The sequence below is a fragment of the Fukomys damarensis genome, unplaced genomic scaffold (genome assembly GCF_012274545.1).
Source record: "Fukomys damarensis isolate Sample0158 unplaced genomic scaffold, DMR_v1.0_HiC HiC_scaffold_27, whole genome shotgun sequence".
NCBI classification, from domain to species: domain Eukaryota; kingdom Metazoa; phylum Chordata; class Mammalia; order Rodentia; family Bathyergidae; genus Fukomys; species Fukomys damarensis.
In genome coordinates this window covers 35,671,449-35,693,728 of record NW_022900939.1, presented here as the reverse complement: position 1 = coordinate 35,693,728, position 22,280 = coordinate 35,671,449, and the positions used below count along the sequence as shown (strand labels likewise).

The 22,280-nt window shown below is 38.6% G+C and overlaps 1 protein-coding gene across 10 annotated transcripts in view; it reads right to left on the bottom strand.

The window, feature by feature from the left end:
* The window catches only part of Myo6 (myosin VI), a 139,270-nt gene that overhangs the window by 52,747 nt on the left and 64,243 nt on the right, over positions 1-22,280 (bottom strand). For all 10 annotated transcript variants that reach the window (XR_004514590.1, XM_010617825.3, XM_033756854.1 and 7 more), the window contains exons 8-13: positions 20,389-20,486; positions 19,429-19,593; positions 14,604-14,684; positions 11,162-11,342; positions 7,724-7,868; positions 4,581-4,738 (exon numbers count right to left, since the gene is read on the bottom strand). Coding sequence is in view for 9 of the 10 variants with exons in the window: in XM_010617825.3 (XP_010616127.1) it covers positions 4,581-4,738; positions 7,724-7,868; positions 11,162-11,342; positions 14,604-14,684; positions 19,429-19,593; positions 20,389-20,486 (828 nt within the window). In the remaining variant the exon portion in view is untranslated. The remainder of the gene's footprint in view (positions 1-4,580; positions 4,739-7,723; positions 7,869-11,161; positions 11,343-14,603; positions 14,685-19,428; positions 19,594-20,388; positions 20,487-22,280) is intronic.

The following is a 22,280-nucleotide window of genomic DNA, read 5'->3' as shown; positions in this document are numbered from 1 at the left end:
TCAATCTGGGCTTTGCAGTCCGAGGTCAGTCAGCGTCATGGGGTTCAGCAATCAGCTAACTGAGATCAGGGGTCTTGCATCCTTGCTCTGTCTGAGCCATTAAATGGTAAATATACTATACTGAAAAGTTTTTTCAGTGCAGACATGTTCTGGACTGCTTCTTGATTTCAATTTAATTCAAATGATTTAAGGGTGATAGATTAGTGACTACCACAGGTTGTCAGCTTCCAAGTTGTGCTTGATCATATTGTGTTGCTGGCTGGGATAAAGGATTATGGGTGATTTGATGAGCTGTTTTCTCTGATGTTATGAAGATGAGAATGTCTGTGGGTCGTTAGAGACACAGAAGCTAGGGTGCAACTATATCAGGAAGATTTGGGTGATAATCCAGAGATTAGACCAAGGACAGTCCGACAACAAAAATTAAAATGAGAAAACACTTAAGCAAGACACAAGGACAGACTTCCAGTTCACCAATGGCAAACAGTAGGGCAAATGAGGATGAAAAGGCTGATAGTGAACCACCAGGATACCCTGAACTCAAAGCACAGGAAATAACAAAACAGATCAATCAGCCTCTAGAAAAACTCAAAACAGAAATAATTTCCCAGATAACCATAGAGATAGTGAGCAAAATGGAAGTTGCGATTCAAGACTCTAGAGCAGAAACTGACAAAAAAATAGATGAGCTCAGGACCATGATAGAAGCCATGAAGGCCCAGCATAAGAAAGAAATGGAAAAAATAAACGCCCAACACAGGAAAGAAATGGAATCCATAAAACAGATTCAAACAGATATCCAGGAGATTAAACAGTCCATAGAAAGTGTACGCAACAGAATAAAAGAATGCGAAGATAGACTCTCAGATATAGAAGATAAGATTGCAGTCAGTGACCATGAAAAGAGAGGTCTCTTAAAAACAGTAAGGGATCATGAGAAATCACTTTAATTCCTAGATGATGCAAAGAAGAATAACATAAGACTGATAGGAATACATGAAGTAGCAGGAGAAATTACAAAGGACTTTAAAAAGCTGTTCGCAGAATTAATGACAGAAAACTTCCCAAACAGAGGGGAAGAATTTGACATTCAGATAACTGAGGCATATAGGACCCCAACTAGCTACAATCAAAAAAAAAAAATCTACACCTAGACATGTAATAATCAAGATCCCAGAAACCCAACAGAAGAACAAAATACTACAAGCAGTAAGAGAAAAGAAACAAATCACATACAAAGGAAAGCCCATCAGAATCACAGCAGACTTTTCAACACAAACCCTTGGGGCAAGGAGAGCCTGGAATGAGATATTTCAAGTACTAAAAGAGAACAACCTCCAACCTAGACTGATGTATCCAGCAAAACTCTCTTTCAAAATGGATGGGGAAATAAGACACTTCCACGACAAAGAACACCTGAGAAACTACATGAATACCAAACCAGCACTACAAGCAATTCTAAACAAGATCCTAGAAAAAGACAATGAAGGCAACAACACCATGAGGCCCAACAGAGCAAATCAAATAGGCAAGGCAAGAAATTAAAAGGAGAAGGTGAAAAAGTAAAAAGAGTCAACAAAAGGCCAATAACATGTCAATAATAAGTCAGTACATATCAGTTATAACCAGCAATGTCAATGGCCTCAACTCACCAATCAAGAGAAATAGACTGGCAAAATGGAATAAGAAGCAAAATCCAACAGTATGTGGTATACAAGAAACATACCTAGTGCAAAAAGAAGCCCATAGACTGAAAGTGAAAAGACAGAAAACAATTCTCCATGTGACAGGAGCCCAGAAAAAAACAGGGGTAGCAATCTTATTTGCAGACAAAGTAAATTTCAAACCAAAACTGAATCTAGTATTATTGATGTAGGACGGTACAGTATCATACCTCTATGAATGTAAAATATCTTGCATCTGCTTTATGATACATAGTAGGATTTTTAACGGTGCTGCCAACTTTGGAAAAAGTCATCCCAATTTACTGTGTTCAGTTGGCATTGTACAGAAATGGACAGCCATACTGGTCTAGAAATGTTCATTTTTTTTATTTTTATTTTTTATTTTTTTTCCACGTGTACAGGAGTAACACATCATACTAAGTATGTAAGGTCACATCTATGAGGGTTAGATTACAGAAACTAATAAAGTATTCTCTAAATAATGAAAAAAGAAAAAGATGAGACTATAAGAGCAAGAAGCAATTTAAGTATGTTCAGGGACCATTTTCATCTCCAGAATTAAGGATTATTTTAATGTTACATCATTGCCTTTTCTCTTTTACTTTGCTTTTTAGTTTTATTTTAGGATTCCCTATTTTTAATGTTCATACAGAGATCTCTTTAACTGAAATACCGAATAATTTCTCTGGTGTGAAAAACTATAATAGTACACAGGATCCTAATGAGATAATTAATAATGTGAAATAGGAAGTAAAGGGCTAAAGGTGTAGGGAAAGTGGGAAGGGTGGGGGAAAGGTAATAAGGGAGAGGAAAAAAAATATGAGAAACTGAAAAAATGGAAATAAAGTGTATGTAAATGGGGTGGGGAGGAGGGGGTGAAGGGAGGGCAGGGACAAGGGGAAAAAATGAGAATCAAGAACTATTATGTAAAGGTACAGAATCCCAATGATGAATGTAACTGTATTGTATACCTAGATTGTATCAATAAACTCAATAAAAAGATAAAAAATAAAATGAAAAACACCTTGTTCTGACAAAAAAAGACATTGGTCAGATGAGATAAATGTTATACAGTAAAAATAAAATACAATGGAAGCCACTTATAGTTTCTAAAAACATAGGTATAAAAGCAATCTAAAGCTCAAATGGCTCAAAATGTAATTCTTCTTAAGACGTTTTTGTGCTTGATCTGTAAAACTATAGTTCTCCAAAAACATGATGGATCCTGATTCATTCCTGAAATTAAAAGACTGCTTTACATACATGTACAGAGCTCTGAAATCTTGTGATGTCATATGTATGTGTTGTATGCTAAAACTACTGTAGGTCAAGAAACAAAGACAGTAAAGTCAAGCCAGTGAGGGGCTTTATCTGCCTCTGAATGAAAGATAATTTACTATAAATTATTAACTATATACCACATGAAAAGCAAAACTCTGTCCCTCTCCAAATGTAAGCACTCTGATCTTCCCTTGACAAGGGCAAACAAACCACAAAGGAGAAACATGCCAACACGCCTTCAGGCCCAAAGAAGCCCCCACATTGACAGAGGCCAATATAAAAACCACCAAATTTACTGCAAGATTTCTGCACCACAGTCATACAGAACACAGCAGAATCGGACTGTATTTAGTGGTCCACTTTATTCCTGGTTGAACACTCCCAAAGTTATTCACAAGGACTTATCTGGGTAACATCTTCATTTGATGGAAAATGAGCTGGAAACAGGTACTGGCTCACAACACTAGCAGTGGGACCTACGCAGAGCGTGAGGGTGGCCCCTGTGAGTGCTGGGGAACCCATGGCACATGTGTCCAAGCCAGCTAGCTGCTTGCTACCACTGAAAGCTAAAAGGTTCACCGTTCATGGCCTAAATGTTACATTAACCTGCACTCGGCACATCATGTTAGTCTGTGGTTTTAGTGACTTTAGTCTTAATTAGTAAGAGTCAAAAGTTTATCTTGGGGCCAGGGATTTAGCTCAGTGGTTCCACCACCTGCCTTGCAAGCACAAGGACCCTAGTTCAATCCCCAATACCAAAAAAAAGTTTATCTTTATTTCAGTTATATTCGCTTAAGGGAATACAGGTGTCTTAACTAAAGTGATTTCAATCAATATGTTTTAATTTTGGCTTTAGTGTGATTAAAAAAAAACTACCCACAAGGAATCTTTTTGTTAAAGCATCAGCTTCCTCGGCCTATACATCTATCAACAGATAAGTGGACAAAGAAAATCAGGTACAGACACACGATGGAATACTACTCAACCATAGAGAAGGATAAGTCTGTGTCATCTGTAGGAAAATAGATACACTTTTAAACCACAATGCTAAGTGAAATAAACCAGACACAGGAGATTAAATATAATATGGTTTCTCCTATATAAAATTCAAAATATAAATAATTTAAAATGCAAAATAAAAGTTAGGTGATAAGAAAGTTTGCAGAGATGGGAAGGGGATCGAGGGAGGAGAGAGAGAGGAGGGAGGAGAGAGAGAGGAGGAAGAAGAGGGGAAGGAGAAGCAAAATGATTAAGAAGCAGTACATGCACGTACCAGTTTGGAATGTGTTTCGTACGATCTATCCCAAACGGAAAAAATATACAACTAAGGGGTGAGGCGGGACAAGAGCAGTGAGGGGTACAGTACGTACAAAGCATGAACATGCACGAATCTGCCAGAGTGGAAGCCACGAGCACGCACGGCCAACACACACTCACAACGGAGAGGTGAGGCCACAGGAGCACTGCTTCCTACGTAAGGCATCTAATACGGCAGACGTCAGCACATGCCTGAAAATACGTCAGCTGGAAGGCATTAGAGGAGAACCTTAAAGTATTTTTCCTATGTGAAAAGAAATGCCAAACGTGCGAATTCACAAACGAATCCGTACTTACCAAAGCCAGCAATATCCAAGACTCCAATAAAGTAGGAGGATGTTTCGAATGGGAAACACTGGTTCACTCTGTTCACCACGTGATCGAAAAGATGGCTGTAGACTGTCTTCGCGAGGGCGTCCCGGGCGTTGTTCGCTTGCTCCACTTTCAGAGGGACCCTGAAGGGAAGCAGGGAGAGACTGCCAGGGAGCACCCACGGGCCCTGTGAGGAGCAACTGCGCAAACGCTCCGTGACGACACAGCCCCCAGAGTCCCGCGTGACGAGCGCGCCGGTGAAGGGGGCTAAGGAGAAAACTGCACCAGCACAGCAAACCCCTCTGCGGGGCACCCTAACTGCAGGCTGTGCCCTCACTCCACGCTGCGTATGGACAAGCACTCGGGGATAAGCTTCCTCTTGACTTTCCTTACATGCAAGAGAAACTGTTTAATTCAAGATGACTTCAAATTTTAATTTATTTTCCTTGTTTAGAAAAAAAGAACAGTTCGAATCTTAAAACCTGAGCTGTGACTACTGCTTAACTAACTACAAGGCACCACCGCATCAGCTCGGCAGGTAACAGCCCGCCTGCAGCCTGGGGAGACACTACAGCCTCACAGCAGAGGCATCATGCCACAGAGATATGTATGTGTACACCCATGTTTATAGCAGCACAATTTATAATAGCTACATTTAACAACAGCCCATACGCCCATTAACAGATAAGTAGATCAAATGCATAAGGAAAGTGTGGTATTTACATACAATAGAGTACTACTCTGACATAAAGAAGGATAAATTGGAGTCATCTGAGGGTAAATGGATGCACCTCAAGACCAAAATTTTAAATGAAATAAGTCAAACACACAAGTTTAAACATCACATTGCTTCTCTTGCGTGTGAAACTAAAAGGGTAAACAAGATAGATACTGGGAAGCAGGAAAAAGATGTTCAAATGGGAAGGGGAACAAGCGGGGGATGGAGAGAAGGAAAGAAAAAAGGATTTAAAAACAGAATGGAGGGGCCGGGAATTTAGCTCTGTGGTTCTGCTGCCTGCTTCGCAAGTGCAAGGTCTGGAGTTTGATCCCCAGTACCAAAACAAAAACAAAAACAAAACAGAATGGAAGGTAAAAAATGGAAATATGAAGCTTCTTCCAATGGGGAGGGGAAGAAAGACTGAAAAGAGGGAAGGGGAATGGGAAAAAAGAATTAAGATATATTATACAAAGGCACAAATTCCTTATGATGAACATGATCGTTCATTTACCATTAGGTATGGTAAATACTAATAAAAATTAAGTAAATAAAGACTTTAATAAACAAATCTAGAAAACATGTTTGCAATAGACATGGATGGGGTGCGACAGTCTGGAACTGGGGACATTTATGTGTCTGGGGGGCAGAATCTGTCCATCAAGAAACTTTGCGCTTGCTTTACAGGAGAAAAACTAAGGCCCACCAACTGGTAGGGAGAGAATGGCTCATTTCACAAGTGAAAGGATGGCCCATTTTAGAGGGGAAGTCGGGGCACCAATGTGCTGTCTTGCTTAAGGTCAAGTTTCTGCCCTAAAAAAGTCAAACTTGGAAGTATTTTTAAAACTCATTTAGGTCAGTCTGACACTGGAGTCCCACTAAACAGCGCCTTTCCTGCTTATAGTTCCTGCAACGCAACCCTTTCTTGAAGCGAGTTTCATGTGGCTGTCCTGTCCAGAAAACACAGAAGACCTGCTATTTGGTGCAGCAGTAGGAGGTGACAGAGACTTGGGTGGGTGCGGTTCCAGGCAGCAGGTCACGGGCCTGTGACACAGACACCGGAGACCAAGTCTCACCGGGCCTTCCTGTCCGCTTCCCTTCCTGTCTGCCATACAGTTCCGCCATGCCGCTGCCGCCTCACCACAGGCCTAGAAGCAACGCAGCTGGCTGAGCCTGGACTGAAACCTTTGAAAGCGAGCCCAAAATATCTTTCCTCCAACAAGTTGTTTTTCTAAGGTATTCGGTCACAGAGATGAAGAGATGACTGACTCAGGCGCTGCACTGTAAATGGCACACAAAGCTATGATAATAATTTAGAACTAGCAAAAAAAATCAGACTAAGCACATCCTCCTAATATCTCTAGATGTGTCAGAGGTAGCACTATGATTACTTGAAAGCTTTTTAAAAAAATCCTTGGCTGGGCAAAGTGGCACACACCTGTGGTCCCCGCTACAAAGGAGGCTGAGGCAGGAGGACTGCTTGAACCCAGCAGTTCAGGGCCAGCCTGGAAAAACCTAACCAGGCTCAGTCTCTTAAAAAATAAAGAAAGATAAGAAAACAAATAAAACAAAAATGTCATCCACTAAAAGAAAGTCTTTGTTTTAATTTTTTAAAGTATTTCTGAAGTAAGTCATTGGTACAATCTGCCTTATTTAGCAAAGGATGAAGGAACCTGAACTTTTTCCTCACAAAAGCCTAAATACTATTTTCACTCTACAATATCAGATTAAAAAATGCTTTAAATATAGGACATTGACCCCAGACTGTACATATACCTTGGCATAATCTAGAAGCTCTTGGTTACTGGTTTTAAAAATCTAGGCTGGACCCTCCCTTTACTTGCCATTTGCAATTTCCTTTAAATGAAGAATTCTAGGTAAGGAGAAATTCCATTTGCTGAATATTCTGCTAAAGTGAGTTCTACTTAGTAAAATTTTAGTTGTTATCATTTGCATGGAAAATCACTTTTAAAGTAAAATGACCTACTGTCTGAAATAGTCAGATATTCACAGCTGTACAAGTATAAACCTGTCTCTTGCCTTATAAATTCCTAACCCATGTATGTCGAACACATATCTGTAAAAAAACAGATATGAAAGCTTTGAAAGCTATGCAAAGCTCTACGTATTTATATGGCGGATAACTGGAGTCAGATATACAGAATTTTGATCTATCACACACAGCTTTTATAATATTAAAATGAAAAAAATGAGTGACATAAAAAGATCAACCTGGGGCCAGGGATTTAGCTCAGTGGTTCCACCGCCTGCCTCACAAGCACAAAGACCCGAGTTCAAAACCCAGAACCAAAAAAAAAAAGGTCAACCTGAAATCTTCATTTCTCAAACATATTTTTTCCCTTGACAAACTGCAAGGTAAGAAAGACTTTGTAAAGCAAGGCTAGAAACTTACTTTATAACCGTTCCTTTGGTGCCCCCTGCTGTCGTCAGCATAACTCTTGTGGTTAAACTTACTCGAAGATCATCTTGGTCCAAACCCAGTAACTCGGCACAATATTCTAACGACTGAGTAGATTTGTTCTTCAGATTGCACCCGCCTAAGGGGATACATTTTAATTTGAAATTAACAAATATTATTTAAAGCAGTCTTTTACGTTTAGAATCAAACCTCACATTTGGAACAACAAGGTTTACTTAAACTCATAAACCCACTCACCTTTCCCCGCCCTCATCCGATCCTCCCAGAGCAACGTCAGGAGACCCTGACTCAAGGTGAGCCCACAGCCCAACTGGCCTGGCTCTGCACTTTTGTTTTCCACACGGTCAGCTACCTGCCATCGAGTGCAGCCCAAAAATACCACATGGAAAACCCCAGAAATAAACAATTAATAAGATTTAAATTTGTACCCTTCCAAGCATCATCACAGAATCTTGTTCCCTCCCTCCAGGGACCTGAATCATCCCCTTGCTTACTGCATTCATGCTAAAATTATATCATTCTCAAAAAGCTCACTGCCAATAATTCATTTAAATATATCTGTTTTACCATATTGCAATGTTTCTTATATAACTCCAGCAATTATGAAAGCTAAGAAAATAATTTTTTAAATAGTCTTAAAAAAGGGAAAAGGCTATAAAATAATGTAAGGTTTTCATGTCACTGCCTTTCCAAAAAAAAAAATTCTTTGAACATTTTTAAGATATGCTGTCATAGTAACATACATTGTCATTATATAGAATTTTAAAAACATAGGCAGTCCCAATAGGTACATTCTATCTTTCTACTGTGCAGAAGTTTGTTTAAATGACTGTGAATGGTCTTACTACTAAAGAATAAACTTCCCAATAAAATAATTATAAAAATACGCAGTCTTTTTTTCCAGATTACTAGTACATGCCAAAATTGAGTTCTTTGGGGGATGGAGGGAAACGCGTTATAATTTAACAAATCATTTGGGCTTATGGGAGGAGTTACAGGAAAGATTAGAATATAATAAAACCTTAGCTATTTTAAATGAAAACATCCAGTTTATTAATTCTCTTGATCCACTGCCTTATTCCAGTCTTCCCTAATTTTCCTCATCTCTCCTGCAACAGAAGGAACTTTGAGAAGAAAAATAAGGGACAGCGTGCCCCGTCCCTTTGACTCTTAAGTTTTCTTCAACTAAGTGGATTGCGTGACACCTGCGACACGCACACACTGATGAGAGCCACACCGGGCAGTCACAGGAGCGCCCGTCACAGGCTCAGCAGTCTGGGGCCGTAAGGGACAAGTGTTACAAGCTCCAGGTATGAAGATGCCACCTCTCACTTCCAAGTGTGTCAATGCCTCCAAGCGTGTTAATTACTGTACACTCAAACTCTTTTCTGTGTATTGCTTTGAGTCTCTCACATGCACCCTTCATATCACAATACTGGAGAACAAATGAAATGTATATTAATATTCACTGAACTATCGAAATGAATTTACAAATTACTCTAAAATACTGATAAAATTTAATGCACATTTTCAAATAACCTAATTTTGCTTGTTTTTATTTTAAATAGGGACTAATCTTTATTCATTCACATACAGCCTTTACAGCGATTACCATGTTCCGAATCCCTGAATAAACACTTAGCTCATCTATTCCTCTTCACATCCTGAGGCAGGGGCTCTGATTATCCCTTTACAGGGAGGAGCTGAGGTTAAATTCCTCTGAGGTCAGCCAGCAGCCGGAGCATGGGGATGCCATCTGACTCAAGAGCAACGCTCTCATCTGCGAGGCTGTTCATGTTCCACACTACTGACTTCACAGGACACTAAAGCTGAAAGTCATCAAGACTGCCTGCTTCAGGCTGCTCACCCACAGGGCGCAAGCCACGGTAGCCTGGACACTAAGGGACAATCATCACCAGTCAGACTGAACTCACAGTGGGGCAGAACCAAGCTTGCTCACCTAAAATAGCACCAGTAATCACACATATTACTGAAATCCTGCGTAGGTTCCACTTCCGCAAAATGGAAATGATATCGCCTACCTCATTATTTCTACAATATTCCAATTATGTTCTATTTAACATGAAATACAGGCTATGAAGAGTCTTGCACATAGCAGAGTTTTTTTTTTTTTTCTTTCTGGCAGTCCCAGGCTTTGAACCCAGGGCCTCAAGAATGCCACTCTACTGCTGAGACAGTCCCATCTCCCTGACACACCCTGAAATGTCCCTTTTCCTTCCTCTAGGGCATATTCTTGCCAGGTATTTTATTTTCAAAGCACTTCTAATGGATTTTTGAAAACGAAATCAAGGCTTAAAGAGCCCACATTCCTGAACTGCTGTGTTAGTGGTACCAGGGTTGTCTCTAAGTCAACCTTAGTATAAAACTCTGAATAATGCATCAATGCAGGCTGACAATCTTTTTCCTCTACAGGGCCAGGTGGAAATGTTCTGGGCTTTCAGGATGCATGCCGTCCGGGGGACAATTGCTCCATGCTCAGTCCCGTGAGAGGCGCACGGACAGGGCACTGATGGACTCTGCATCTACAAGAACAAGGGCTGACCCCAACAGGGCTCACAGACATCGTTTGTCAATCCTGTATTCACGGATCAAAGTCAGACTCAGGCAAAGCCTCACCGTTCATGAGAAACTAGAACATGAGAGTAGAAAAGTCACTGTTCACTGGGCATTTAGATACTCTCCAATTTCTACAAGAATGAAAATCTTATTCTCCTTTCTCATTACTAAGAAATTAAACCCAGGACTTTTACACTGAGCTACACTCTCAGCCCTCTTTTATATTTTTTTTTTATTTTGAAACAAAGTCTTGCTAAATCCCTAAATTGCCTAGGCTGGGCTTGAACTTGGAATCCTCCTGTCTCAGCCTTCAAGAATGCTGGGATTACAGCCATGAGACACCACACCCAATATATTGGGTTTTACACATTACACTGTCCTGACCTATTAACTGATCCAAATTTAGACAGTGAACCAGAAAATTTTCAAAAACATCTTAGTAGATCATAGAAAATTAATGTTAATTACTAAAAGTATAATTTTAGTTGGAAAATTTATTTTCTTAATTGGGTTTATTGGTACATTTTAGGTATACAGGACAGTTACATTCATTATTGGGATCTTGTACCTCTTTACATGACAGGTCTTGGTTCTCAGTTTTTCCCCTTGTCTCTGCCTTAGTTGGAAAATTTAACTAAATATGACCCTACTAGTCAGAGCTACTGTTCGTTCAAAACAAAGCCCACAATGAGGCATTTAATTTGTCAGATTCATCATAAAACAGAGTATTCTAGAAATTTTAACAAACCTGCAAATAATTAGATTTGATTTTCATACAACGAAGAAATGACAGAAATACTAATTTTGTTCCTCTAAAACAGAACAAAACAAAACCTGAAGTGCTGCCGGCTTCTTCAAAATCAATATTTCCAAGGTGCAGGACACCAGCTACAACTCGGAATAGATCCAGCTTTTCTTCGTCACCCAAGCCAATTTTTTTCATGGCTGTGCACATTCGAATGAAATCTCCATGGTCATCTAACAGGGGATCTTTCAAGGAACCTGCCTTAAGGTACTACAGGACAAGAAGATACCAATTAACTGCACTTATCATTACCTAGCAAATGAGAAATGCTGTATCAGATCTATTACTGCAATACAGAACATGCAAAAATAAAATCTGTCAAGGGAAAAACAAGCATTTTCTAGCACATTCGAAAACGGACTAAAAGTATACACAAGACCTCTAGTTTTTCTTAAAAATGCATGTGAAATCGATAAATATTTCCATAAAACTTTCAATTAAAAGAAGGAATGAAAGCCGGGCATGGTGACTCATGCCTGTAATCCTAGCACTCAGGAGGCTGAGGCAGGAGGGTCGCTGTGAGTTCGAGACCAGGCTCGGCTACATAGTGAGTTCCAGATCAGTCTCAACTACATAGTGAGACCCTGTCTCAAAAAACCAAAAAAAAAAAGAAGGAATGAGATGATCTGTGGTTAAATTAGAATATTAACTCTAAAGCATCATAATTCTAGGATATTAGATAAAGTTATAAATTCAGAGAAAAAGGAGGAACTATCTATGGTTGAAGTGAACATCCTCACATCATAAGGAACTGAGGTAGTAATGGATATATGAACAGTTTAATCATTCCACAATTTGACATTGTACCAAATCAGTACATTGTGCCCTAGTATGTTTTACACATATATACAATTTTTATCTGTCAATTAAAAATAATGATAGAACAGGTTTAAATTAAATAAAAATTTAAATCTGACTATTAGCATGACACTACTTTAGGTTAACTGCCACCAACTACACCAGTGTTAAACAGAAGTACATAGTGGGCAGAGTGATGTAAGTCGAATTTCTTTTAACCTTTTCATATAAATACATATAGGGCAAAGTGCATTAGGAAGCACATGATTACTCTAAGAATTCATACAACTTAGAACATTTCAGAAAAAAGTGAAGAAAAGATCTGTTTTCTCTCCTAAAGAATTTGCATCCCAAGTATTCATTTGTTAGAACCTACAAAAACTCCGAAAAAAAAAAAAAATGAAGATTAGGCCTGCAAAAGCTAGCAAGAGAAACATAAAAAGTTCCTAGACACTGAATAAATGGCCTAGAAATTTTCCAGAACTTGAGAATGAAGAAGTTAAAATCAGGAAATGGCATCAGCATTAACTGGAATTAAAGCTGCCTCCAGATGTTTTTCTCTTAGCAATAAACAAGTAACCCGTTTTTTTCTTCCCAGCTGACGTTGTAATCATCTTTCCACAAGATTCTATTTTTCTTCTTCTCCTGGTTTGTTCTTGTTTTTCTGTAGCACTAGGGGTTGAACCCAGGGCCCCGGCACTGAACTACATCACCAGCCCTTGTTTGATTTTGGGGCAGGGTCTCACTAAGTCGCCCTGCCTGGGCTCAAGTCTGTGATTCCGCTGCCTCAGCCTTCTGCAGTACTGGGATTATGGGCATTGCCACCATTGTACCCAGCCCACAAAATTCTTTAAAGGTTCAATTAGGTGTGAAATTTCTGGAAAATATCTAAAACGTGAAATTCCATTTAATTCTTAGAAAGGAGCAAAAGAAGCAATCGCATGCAACCAGAGTTAGCAAAAAACACAAATGCAGAATTTTTAGTTTGCAATGGAATATTTGTTTCCATTGAAAAAGTGCTTCTAATCAAATATTAATAAATATATTTGCTATAAGGCAGACTAAAAATACTGCATCCTCCTAAAAATTACACGCAGCTTAAAAGACATTCAAATGAAACTAGGGAAAGATTTAATCAGTCAAATGATCACCTCGTCCTCCTGATAAAGAAAACATAAAAAGTAATTTAAACACTATTAATGCACTGTTCAACTACATATAATATACACACCCATTTTCTCTCTCCCCTCAGCCCCCATTCCCCTCCCTCACCCCCTCCTCCCTGTATCAGTAATGAGAATCAGGTTTCTGACACAGTACCTGACTCTAGAATAAGAATGTACTTCCTCTCTGGGGAGCACATGCCACTTTTCTGTCCTCCTAGTTTCTGTGCTGAAAGATCACATTTATATATATAATTTTATTTATTTTTATATGTGTAAAATGTGTATTTTGTCCTGTAGGACAGCTGCAATGTTCTAGGAAATGTCTTGATTATCTTAGTGGAAAGAACATATCTTCTGTATTTTTGATGTCTTTTAAAAGTATACTGTTACCAAAACAAAGAAAGATACCATAGTAATTATTAATGTTGCTTTTTAAAGTCCCAACCGTGGCTGCATCATAGTTTATGATTTATAATTCAGACATAAAATGTTGATTTTAAAAAATATCTGTAGGCAGGGATTTAGCTCAGTGGTGCCACTGCCTGCCTTGCAAGCACAAGTTCCCGAGTTCAATCCCCACTACCAAAATAAATAAATAAATAAATATAAATAGCCTTATCTGCTTAAGAGTGTGAAATGATGGGAATTTTTTGTCTTTCTATTCCTCTGTATGAATGTATGTTAAGACAAAATTCATCTTATCCACTGTGAGAGGAGTCAAAAAAGCCGGCTGACACATGTACAAGAATCAAAAACTGTCATAAAAACTTGTTCAATTAAATATTGATATAAATCATTTAATAAAGGCAATATTAACTAGAACCCTTAACTATTCCTACTTCATTTTAATAATTTAAGTCCCTTATTAATTCCACTTACACATGACATACTAAAATTTATAGATTGTACAGATTTACCTTTTTTTTTTTTTTGGTACCGGGGATTGAACTCGGGTCCTTGTGCTTGCAAGGCAGGCCACCGAACCGCTGAGCTAAATCCCCAGCCCTAGATTTAACGTTTTTTAAAGTAATATTTAATGTATAATTGTAGTTAATCACTCTTAGAAATAGAATAATTTATCGAGACCAATAGAAAACCTTTCATAATATACTTCCGAACATAATGTTTGAAACAGAGAAACTATCACACATAAGCACCATTTCACAAGAATGTTCAGTCTATTTCTTGCTGGTTTCAAACCCAAGTCCAGCCTTGAAGCAGACAATAAATTGAAGACATATTTTATACTTAATCCCAGCAGGCAATAAAAAAGGCAGTTTCAGTGCTGAAAGATGCAGCTTAGCTCTGAGGCCGTGCACAGGACGCCAAGGGGCAGCACGGAGCGAGGGGCAGGGCGAACAGGGGCCTGACTGAAGGTGGCTGAGGCTTTTCACGGGTAAGCGGAAAAGTAGGAAATCTGATTCGGGCTCCAGAGTAAAAATGTTTCTTTCAACATGATTTGTTCTGTATCAAGGATTTCAATTTTTTAAAAAACAGTCTACTGTACCTCAGGACTTTTGCGGTTCTGTGAAATCTGTTTGTCAGTTTCTTTGTTAGCAAAGTATCTTGTGCAGCCTCGGTTCAAATACTACGACAAAGAAATGTAAATATGATTAACATATACGATCCACAGAGAAATAATACAAAAGAAAATATAATTTGTCAAATAGTCTCAACCTAATGAATTTCTAAACACAAGTATTAGTCTCTCAGTTACAGTAAATACTTCTATATTTTATGAACATTTTAATCCTAAAAATAAAACACATTTAAAAATCCTAATCCCTGAAAGTAGATTAAATATAATGATTTAAATAAAAATCAATACCATAATCCTTTACTTTTACACAGCTGCAATTTTACATCTTCTAGTCTCAAGTATCTTTTTAAAATATAGTTCATAATATTAAGCATTACAGATGGTAATGAAAATTACCTTTCCATGAAGTATGCAGACTCTCAAATAAGGGTGCACATGATGATTTAACTTATATTTCAAGTAATAGTTTGAATTTGAATAATTAAGGACTATTATCCTTCACGTCTTCACAATTTCTGAATTTAGACTAGGTTCTTCAAAGTGACTTGCATGTACTGATAATTAACAGTGACTATAAATTACAATATTTGCTTTATGGATCAAATATTTCAATTTTCTTATTTCAAATATTTACACTGCTTCCCCAAAGCATTTTAAACCTAAGTGCTTTCAAAACGTAGAACAAGGAAGCTGGTGGATTAAAACAGAGGTAGAGCACTCGACATTTCAGATTTTCGTATTAGGATGTTCAACTTGGTAAAGTCAATGCAAATACTCCAAAATTCAAAAAACTCCAAACTCTGACTTTTTGTTTTGTTTTCTTTTCTGACACAGGATCTCCCCATGTAGCCCAGGCTGGCCTTGAACTCCTCGTGCCTCAGCCTCCCAAGGGCTGAGATCACAAACATGTGCCAACACACTCAGGAAACTCTGACACTCCTGGTCCCAACCATTTCAGATAAAGGCTGCTCAATCTGTAACATACGGTCACAAAGAGAACCTATTACACTTAGGAGGGTGCCAAGAAGGAAATGCACAGAAAACAGAATGGAAAAAAATATTTTAAACACATTGGCTTCTCTTAAATCAGGTCACTAGGATTCCATTATTTCAAGATTTTTTAAAAACCAGAAAAAAATTATTATAAATTATGGGATATTTTAGATGGTCAATTTTAGATGATCAATCTGTCACTCCCCTTCCATTATAATTAAATACTAAAATACAGCAAAATCAGGCAGAGGCATCACAGGCTTTTTCTTCTTCTTTCCTGAAGCTTTAAGATAAAAAGAAAAGAGGAAATATAAGACTGGTAAGCATTTTCAGTTGGCCTTAATAGAATATATGTAACTTGAGGCCAAAAGTTTTACTTACTAGAAAGTATTTAATGCAAGTATTTCACTCTACGATTTGACTTATAGACAGTTAGAACTAGTGGTAGTCCTTGTAGAGGGCCAAGGAACCAGCCCCAGCACTGTATGAACATAAAAACCCAGAAAGATACTTGTTTCTTCCATTTTATCTACATGAGAAAACTGAGCTATTCCTGCTACTCATACTCTATCCAGCTTTCACTATATTCAAGGATGTTTGTACCACAAAATATCAAAAATATTTTAAAACTTCTAATAAGATGAGCATTTAAAATTTTTATTTTCTAAAATACAGTACATGTGTAGTTAAGATAAATGTTTCCAAACAAGTATATTTCTACAATTCTTTATGTGCCAATTTAGATAAAATAATGACCAAAAAAAAAATCAACAATTTTAGAAGCACACACCCTACTATAGAGGCTCTCCTTTGTATACAACATGATTTATCAGGTGTAACCAGAAATCTAAACTATAACAGAAAAACTGATCAAATTATCCACACTTTCAAGTCTACTTAAAGCAGAATTATTTGGGGAAGGGACGAAAGGAGAGTCTCTGGGCCCCCAGGAGAGAGAGAGATGTGAGGAAGTTCTCCCACTCTGCCTATCACGAAGGGACTGCCCTGCACAAAGGAAATCATGCCTGCTGCTCATACTCTTTACAAAGGCAGGAAACTCAAAGGGCTGACAAAGCCAGGTCACTGTTATGATAGGTTATATGATTCAAAGTAAATTACGATCCCTTCCTAACAACAATAATAGAAACAGTCTCGTCTATTTTCATGAAAATAATAATGTTAGCAACTAACTTCAAATTCCAATTAACCCTTCACAGTTTCCCCAAGCATCGCTTGGGCAGCCCATCTGTGTGTGTGCTGACTATCCCAAGCATTGCTTGGGCAGGTGTTGACTGTTTTAAGATACACCATACACAGAAAAATTATGGAATAAATCCCACAAAATTGCCATGCTCACATTTCCTGTTGTGTTATCTTATAAAAATTAATGAAAAATATGCGCTTTCTGGTCATTCTATATTTAAATAATTGGACTGGTAAGTGGTTAATATGGAGACGCCCAGTCAAGACTGGACATTTTAGAAGCACATAAAGAGATGCACTTACAAAGCAAAGATGATTCTTAAACTTTCCAAATATACTTAAAAGAAGCTACCTGAAGTGAAAGAGAAACTGTCTGCAAAAACAAATGAACACAGAAAGTAATAATTAAATGTAAATTAAATAAGTGCGTCATGGTTTTCAAATAGACCGTTCCCACCCAAAGAGGGCCTTGAGAATCACCTGGGGACTTTGCACAAACCACATCCCTCATTCCCATCCTACAAGTCACACCACCATGCAGTCACATCGTTTTCCAGCTGAGATTTTGTACCTTGTCAGCCATCCCAACCATCACTTCTTCATACTCTACTCCCTGGGCGTATGGTTCTCCACATTCCTCATACTTCTTCCCTCCTTCCTTGGGCAACTTTTCGTGTGATTATCCCTATCAGCTCCAGAGCTGAGTCCTGCCACGTGCTTCTCTACATTATGTCTGGACAGTCGCCGATGCTCACTGCCATTTTATAACTATCACCTGAGTACTGGACGCTACTACAAGTCTGTCTCCAGCAATGACACTAATCTCCACATTAGTATTTCTGCCTTCTGGGTATTTCCACATAGATGTCCCCCAGGCTTAAAACTGAATGCATCCTCTGTGTCATAACCGTATCTCTGGACCCAATGATGGTATTTACATCCATCCACCTAATTATCAGAGTCAGTTTTTTAAAATTATTTTACATTCCTTCTTCTCCTTATTATAGTTAATCCTGAAGTACTATCAACATTACATTCTAATATCTTGCATAGTTTCTCCTCTATAACTGTCACTGTTAAACCAATTCAGGCACTTTAGCAACTCTTACTTCAACTGCAGTTGTAGGTTCCTAACCAATCTCCCAACGATTTCAATTTCTATCCATTCCCTCCCCTTAAACTTATCCTCCATACAAAAGTCAAAGACAAGCACAAATTTGGTGTTTATCTTTCTACCTAAGCCTTTCAGTAGCTCTCCAGCTCTCCCACCACTTCTGGCCTTACTCTTTATTATGTTTTCTGCCTTTCTTTGTTCATCTTTTCGGCATCTACCCAGAATACCTTTTGCATCTATCTTCACCTAGTGAACACTTGAAAATCCTTCAGGATTCTGATCTAATAATCCATTTTTCAGTAAGCCTTTCAATATCCCTAGCTGACCACATCATTCTGCACATACTTCTTTCTTATTTAACAAGTCAGCCAGACACTTGTGTGCATTTACCACAACATGCTAAGTGCTCAGGAACAAGGGTTATGTCTTCTCTTTTTAATCCTGGGACATTCCCTGGTACCTACTGGGCAGGCAATAAATATCTGTTACTGAAGTGAATTAAGGAATATAACCCTGTGTCTTTTACTAATATTAATTCAGGGGCTGGGGATTTAGCTCAGTGCTGCTGCCACCTGCCTTCCAAGTGCCAGGTCCCGAGTTTGAGTCCCGGGACACCCCCAAAAAATTAATTCAGTGATCAAACCTTTTCCTACAAGTAAGTCAAAGGTAACTTTAAAGCCAGTATTATTGAATTATTATAAATTTCTAATTAAGTTTAAATTAATATGGGGCTTAACATCTATCCTTTAAGTTACTGCATTTGATATTTTCTCATATAGTACAAGTTAGAATCCCTTATCTGAAATACTTAAAACAACTGTATCAGATTTGGGATTTTTTAAATTTTTGAGTTATTTGCATATATTTTCTAGTTGAGTATTCCAAATCCCAAGATTCAATATCAGATTTTGAAATGCTTTAGATGAGGTTTTTAGAGGAGATGCTCAACTGCCTGCATATAAAACTCAGAAATGAATCTCAGTGGAGAGCTCTTTGGCACAGCAATCACTCTAGCAAATCACAGTCACCCCTCAGCATCGATTCCTTGAGCCCCTTTCGATACTGGACATCAACACATGCAGATACCCGGGAGCCTCACACAAAATGGCAGAGGATGTGTATATAACCTACACGCATCATCTCTAGATGATTAAAATACTTAATAAAAATGAAATAAAATACTTAATAAAATGGGAACACTAAGTAAATAGGTGTTATACTTTCTCATGGAGAGAATAATGGCCAGGGAAATGTACAAACTGAGTGAAGTCACAGCCTCCCACCCCTCAACCTTCATCCCAGCGACACTTTGCAAGCCATGGAGGTGGGAGGTGCAGGGAGAGACACAGGGCTGGCTGGGCTTGATGCAAGGTAAGTTTTCAACACACACACCTCGGTTTCAAAATCCACTAAATTAAGCTTTCAGGGTGAAGGCAACTCAATTTGCAAGCACTGTGTGAAATTTATTCTCTTCGAACCTACCCGAAAATTATCTGGGGAGCTCAGATGAAGTTTTTCCCTAATATCTTCAGAAGCACCGGCACACAACCTATAAAAGATATGGTAATTCCTTTCCTCTTTGCCTTGAACACAGATCCTGGACTTCTCTAGAAGATAATGTGAAACAAATCCTCCAACAACTGAACTCTAAAAAACAAAATAGAGAAAAAATACATTTTTCGATTTAGTCTCAAAGTAGAACACAACGTTGAATTATTTATCTTTTCTAATAAACATCAGTCTACCAAAGAGGTTATAATACTCATCAAATACAGAGAACAAGCATAAATAAATGTGAGCTCAGAGTGTTTACAGAGGTCAGCTTCACTTAACATCTCTGTGCAGTCTCTACCCAGACCCTTCTAAGTTTCGAGCCCCTACAGAATCAGAACTGTGCCACAGTGCCCATATCCATGACAGCCCGTTCTAGAAGGGAGGAATGGATGATAGGAGCTCAGCGGCTTCAAACAAAGGACTGGGGGGAAAGAAAACACTCATTACTCTGACTTCATTGGTACACACTGCTGAAACATCACAGTGCACTCTTTAAATATGTACAGTTACTAGCATGTTGATCAAGACAGCAGCAAAATAAGTTATGGAGGGAAAACAATAGATGTCAGTTTATACTCAACGATGCAGTCAAATCCAGGATTTGAGTTATAAACAGCGAAAAGAGCTTTGGATAGTCATAATGAACACATACATTCTCCTATCAAAAGTAACCAAAAAAGGGCCAAGGATTTAGCTCAGTGGCTCCGCACCTGCTTCGCAAGCACAAAGTCCCAAGTTCAATCCCCAGTACTGAGAGGAAAAAAAAAAGTAACCAAAAAAAATCAAGGAATTCATCATAAGTTCCAGTACAGCACAGATCCTATAAGATGCTTGTATTTTCCATTAACACTACCCAAATGTATCACTCCAAAACTCACTTTAACTTACCTTTTCATTGAAATGTATTTCTACAAATTTTCCAAATCGACTGCTATTATTGTTACGAACAGTCTTTGCATTTCCAAAGGCTTCTAAGAGTGGATTAGCTGTTAAGAAAGAAATGAGAAAAATTTCATCAAAAAATGAACATGAACAAAAGTTACAAAATGATATTTATGGGCTTCCGTAGTGCAGTGGTCATCATGTTCACCTCACACAAAATGATATTTATAGGATGACTCCTTAGAAAAATACTAGATAAATATTCTCCAAAATATCAACATGGGGGAATTATGTAATGTAAAATTCCATAAATATTTAATGACTACCCTCTATGTTCAGGTACTACTCAAGCATAAGAGATGGAAAAATTACTCAAAATATATGAAAAGAAAATGTCAATGTTATAGGAAACACTAAATTTCTAAAAGTCACTAGGTTATACAACTTAGAATTCAGTTTTTAAAATTACTCCCTATGACATTCACAGATATAACAAGCACACCAACCCTATAAGACTACTGATGATAGAGCCATCGCTCAAGCGCCGGGAAGGAGAACCACGCCTGCTCCCAACCCAGCAGCCATCGCTCAAGCGCCCGCGGGAGGCCGTGTTCAGGTACTACTCAAGCATAAGAGATGGAAAAATTACTCAAAATATATGAAAAGAAAATGTCAATGTTATAGGAAACACTAAATTTCTAAAAGTCACTAGGTTATACAACTTAGAATTCAGTTTTTAAAATTACTCCCTATGACATTCACAGATATAACAAGCACACCAACCCTATAAGACTACTGATGATAGAGCCATCGCTCAAGCGCCGGGAAGGAGAACCACGCCTGCTCCCAACCCAGCAGCCATCGCTCAAGCGCCAGGAAGGTAGGCCGGCCCCGATCCACCGCAGGAAGGAGAACCACGCCTGCTCCCGAACCAGCAGCCATCGCTCAACTGCCAGGAAGGTAGCCGCGCGGGAACCCCTGAACCCCCATAAGCCCCCCCGCCGCACTCTCAGAACTCCTGACTGTGCAAGTCTTTGGACCCACTCTGCAAAGACAGAGGTGGTCATCAAGGGTATTTTTCTGAGTTCCCAACTTTGAACATCTTTAAAGAAAGGGCGTGGGAAACCTGTAATAGAACATTGCGGAGTTCAACCATTCAGAAGGATGGGGAACTCAATCTGGGCCTTGCAGCCCGAGGTCAGTCAGCGTCATGGGGTTCAGCCATCAGCTAACTGAGATCAGGGGTCTTGCATCCTCGCTCTGTCTGAGCCATTAAATGGTAAATATACTATATTGAAAAGTTTGTTCACTGCAGACATGTTCTGGACTGCTTCTTGATTTCAATTTAATTCAAATGATTTAAGGGTGATAGATTAGTGACTACCACAGGTTGTCAGTTTCCAAGTTGTGCTTGATCATATTGTGTTGCTGGCTGGGATAAAGGATTATGGTTGATTTGATGAGCTGTTTTTTCTGATGTTATGAAGATGAGAATGTCTGTGTGTCATTAGAGACAGAGAAGCTAGGGTGCAACTATATCAGGAAGATTTGGGTGATAATCCAGAGATTAGACCAAGGACAGTCCAACAACAAAAATTAAAATGAGAAAACACTTAAGCAAGACACAAGGACAGACTTCCAGTTCACCAATGGCAAACAGTAGGGCAAATGAGGATGAAAAGGCCGATAGTGAACCACCAGGACACCCTGAACTCAAAGCACAGGAAGTAACAAAACAGATCAATCAGGCTCTAGAAAAATTCAAAACAGAAATAATTTCCCAGATAACCATAGAGATAGTGAGCAAAATTGAAGTTGTGATTCGAGACTCTAGAGCAAAAACTGACAAAAAAAATAGATGAGCTCAGGACCATGATAGAAGCCATGAAGGCCCAGCA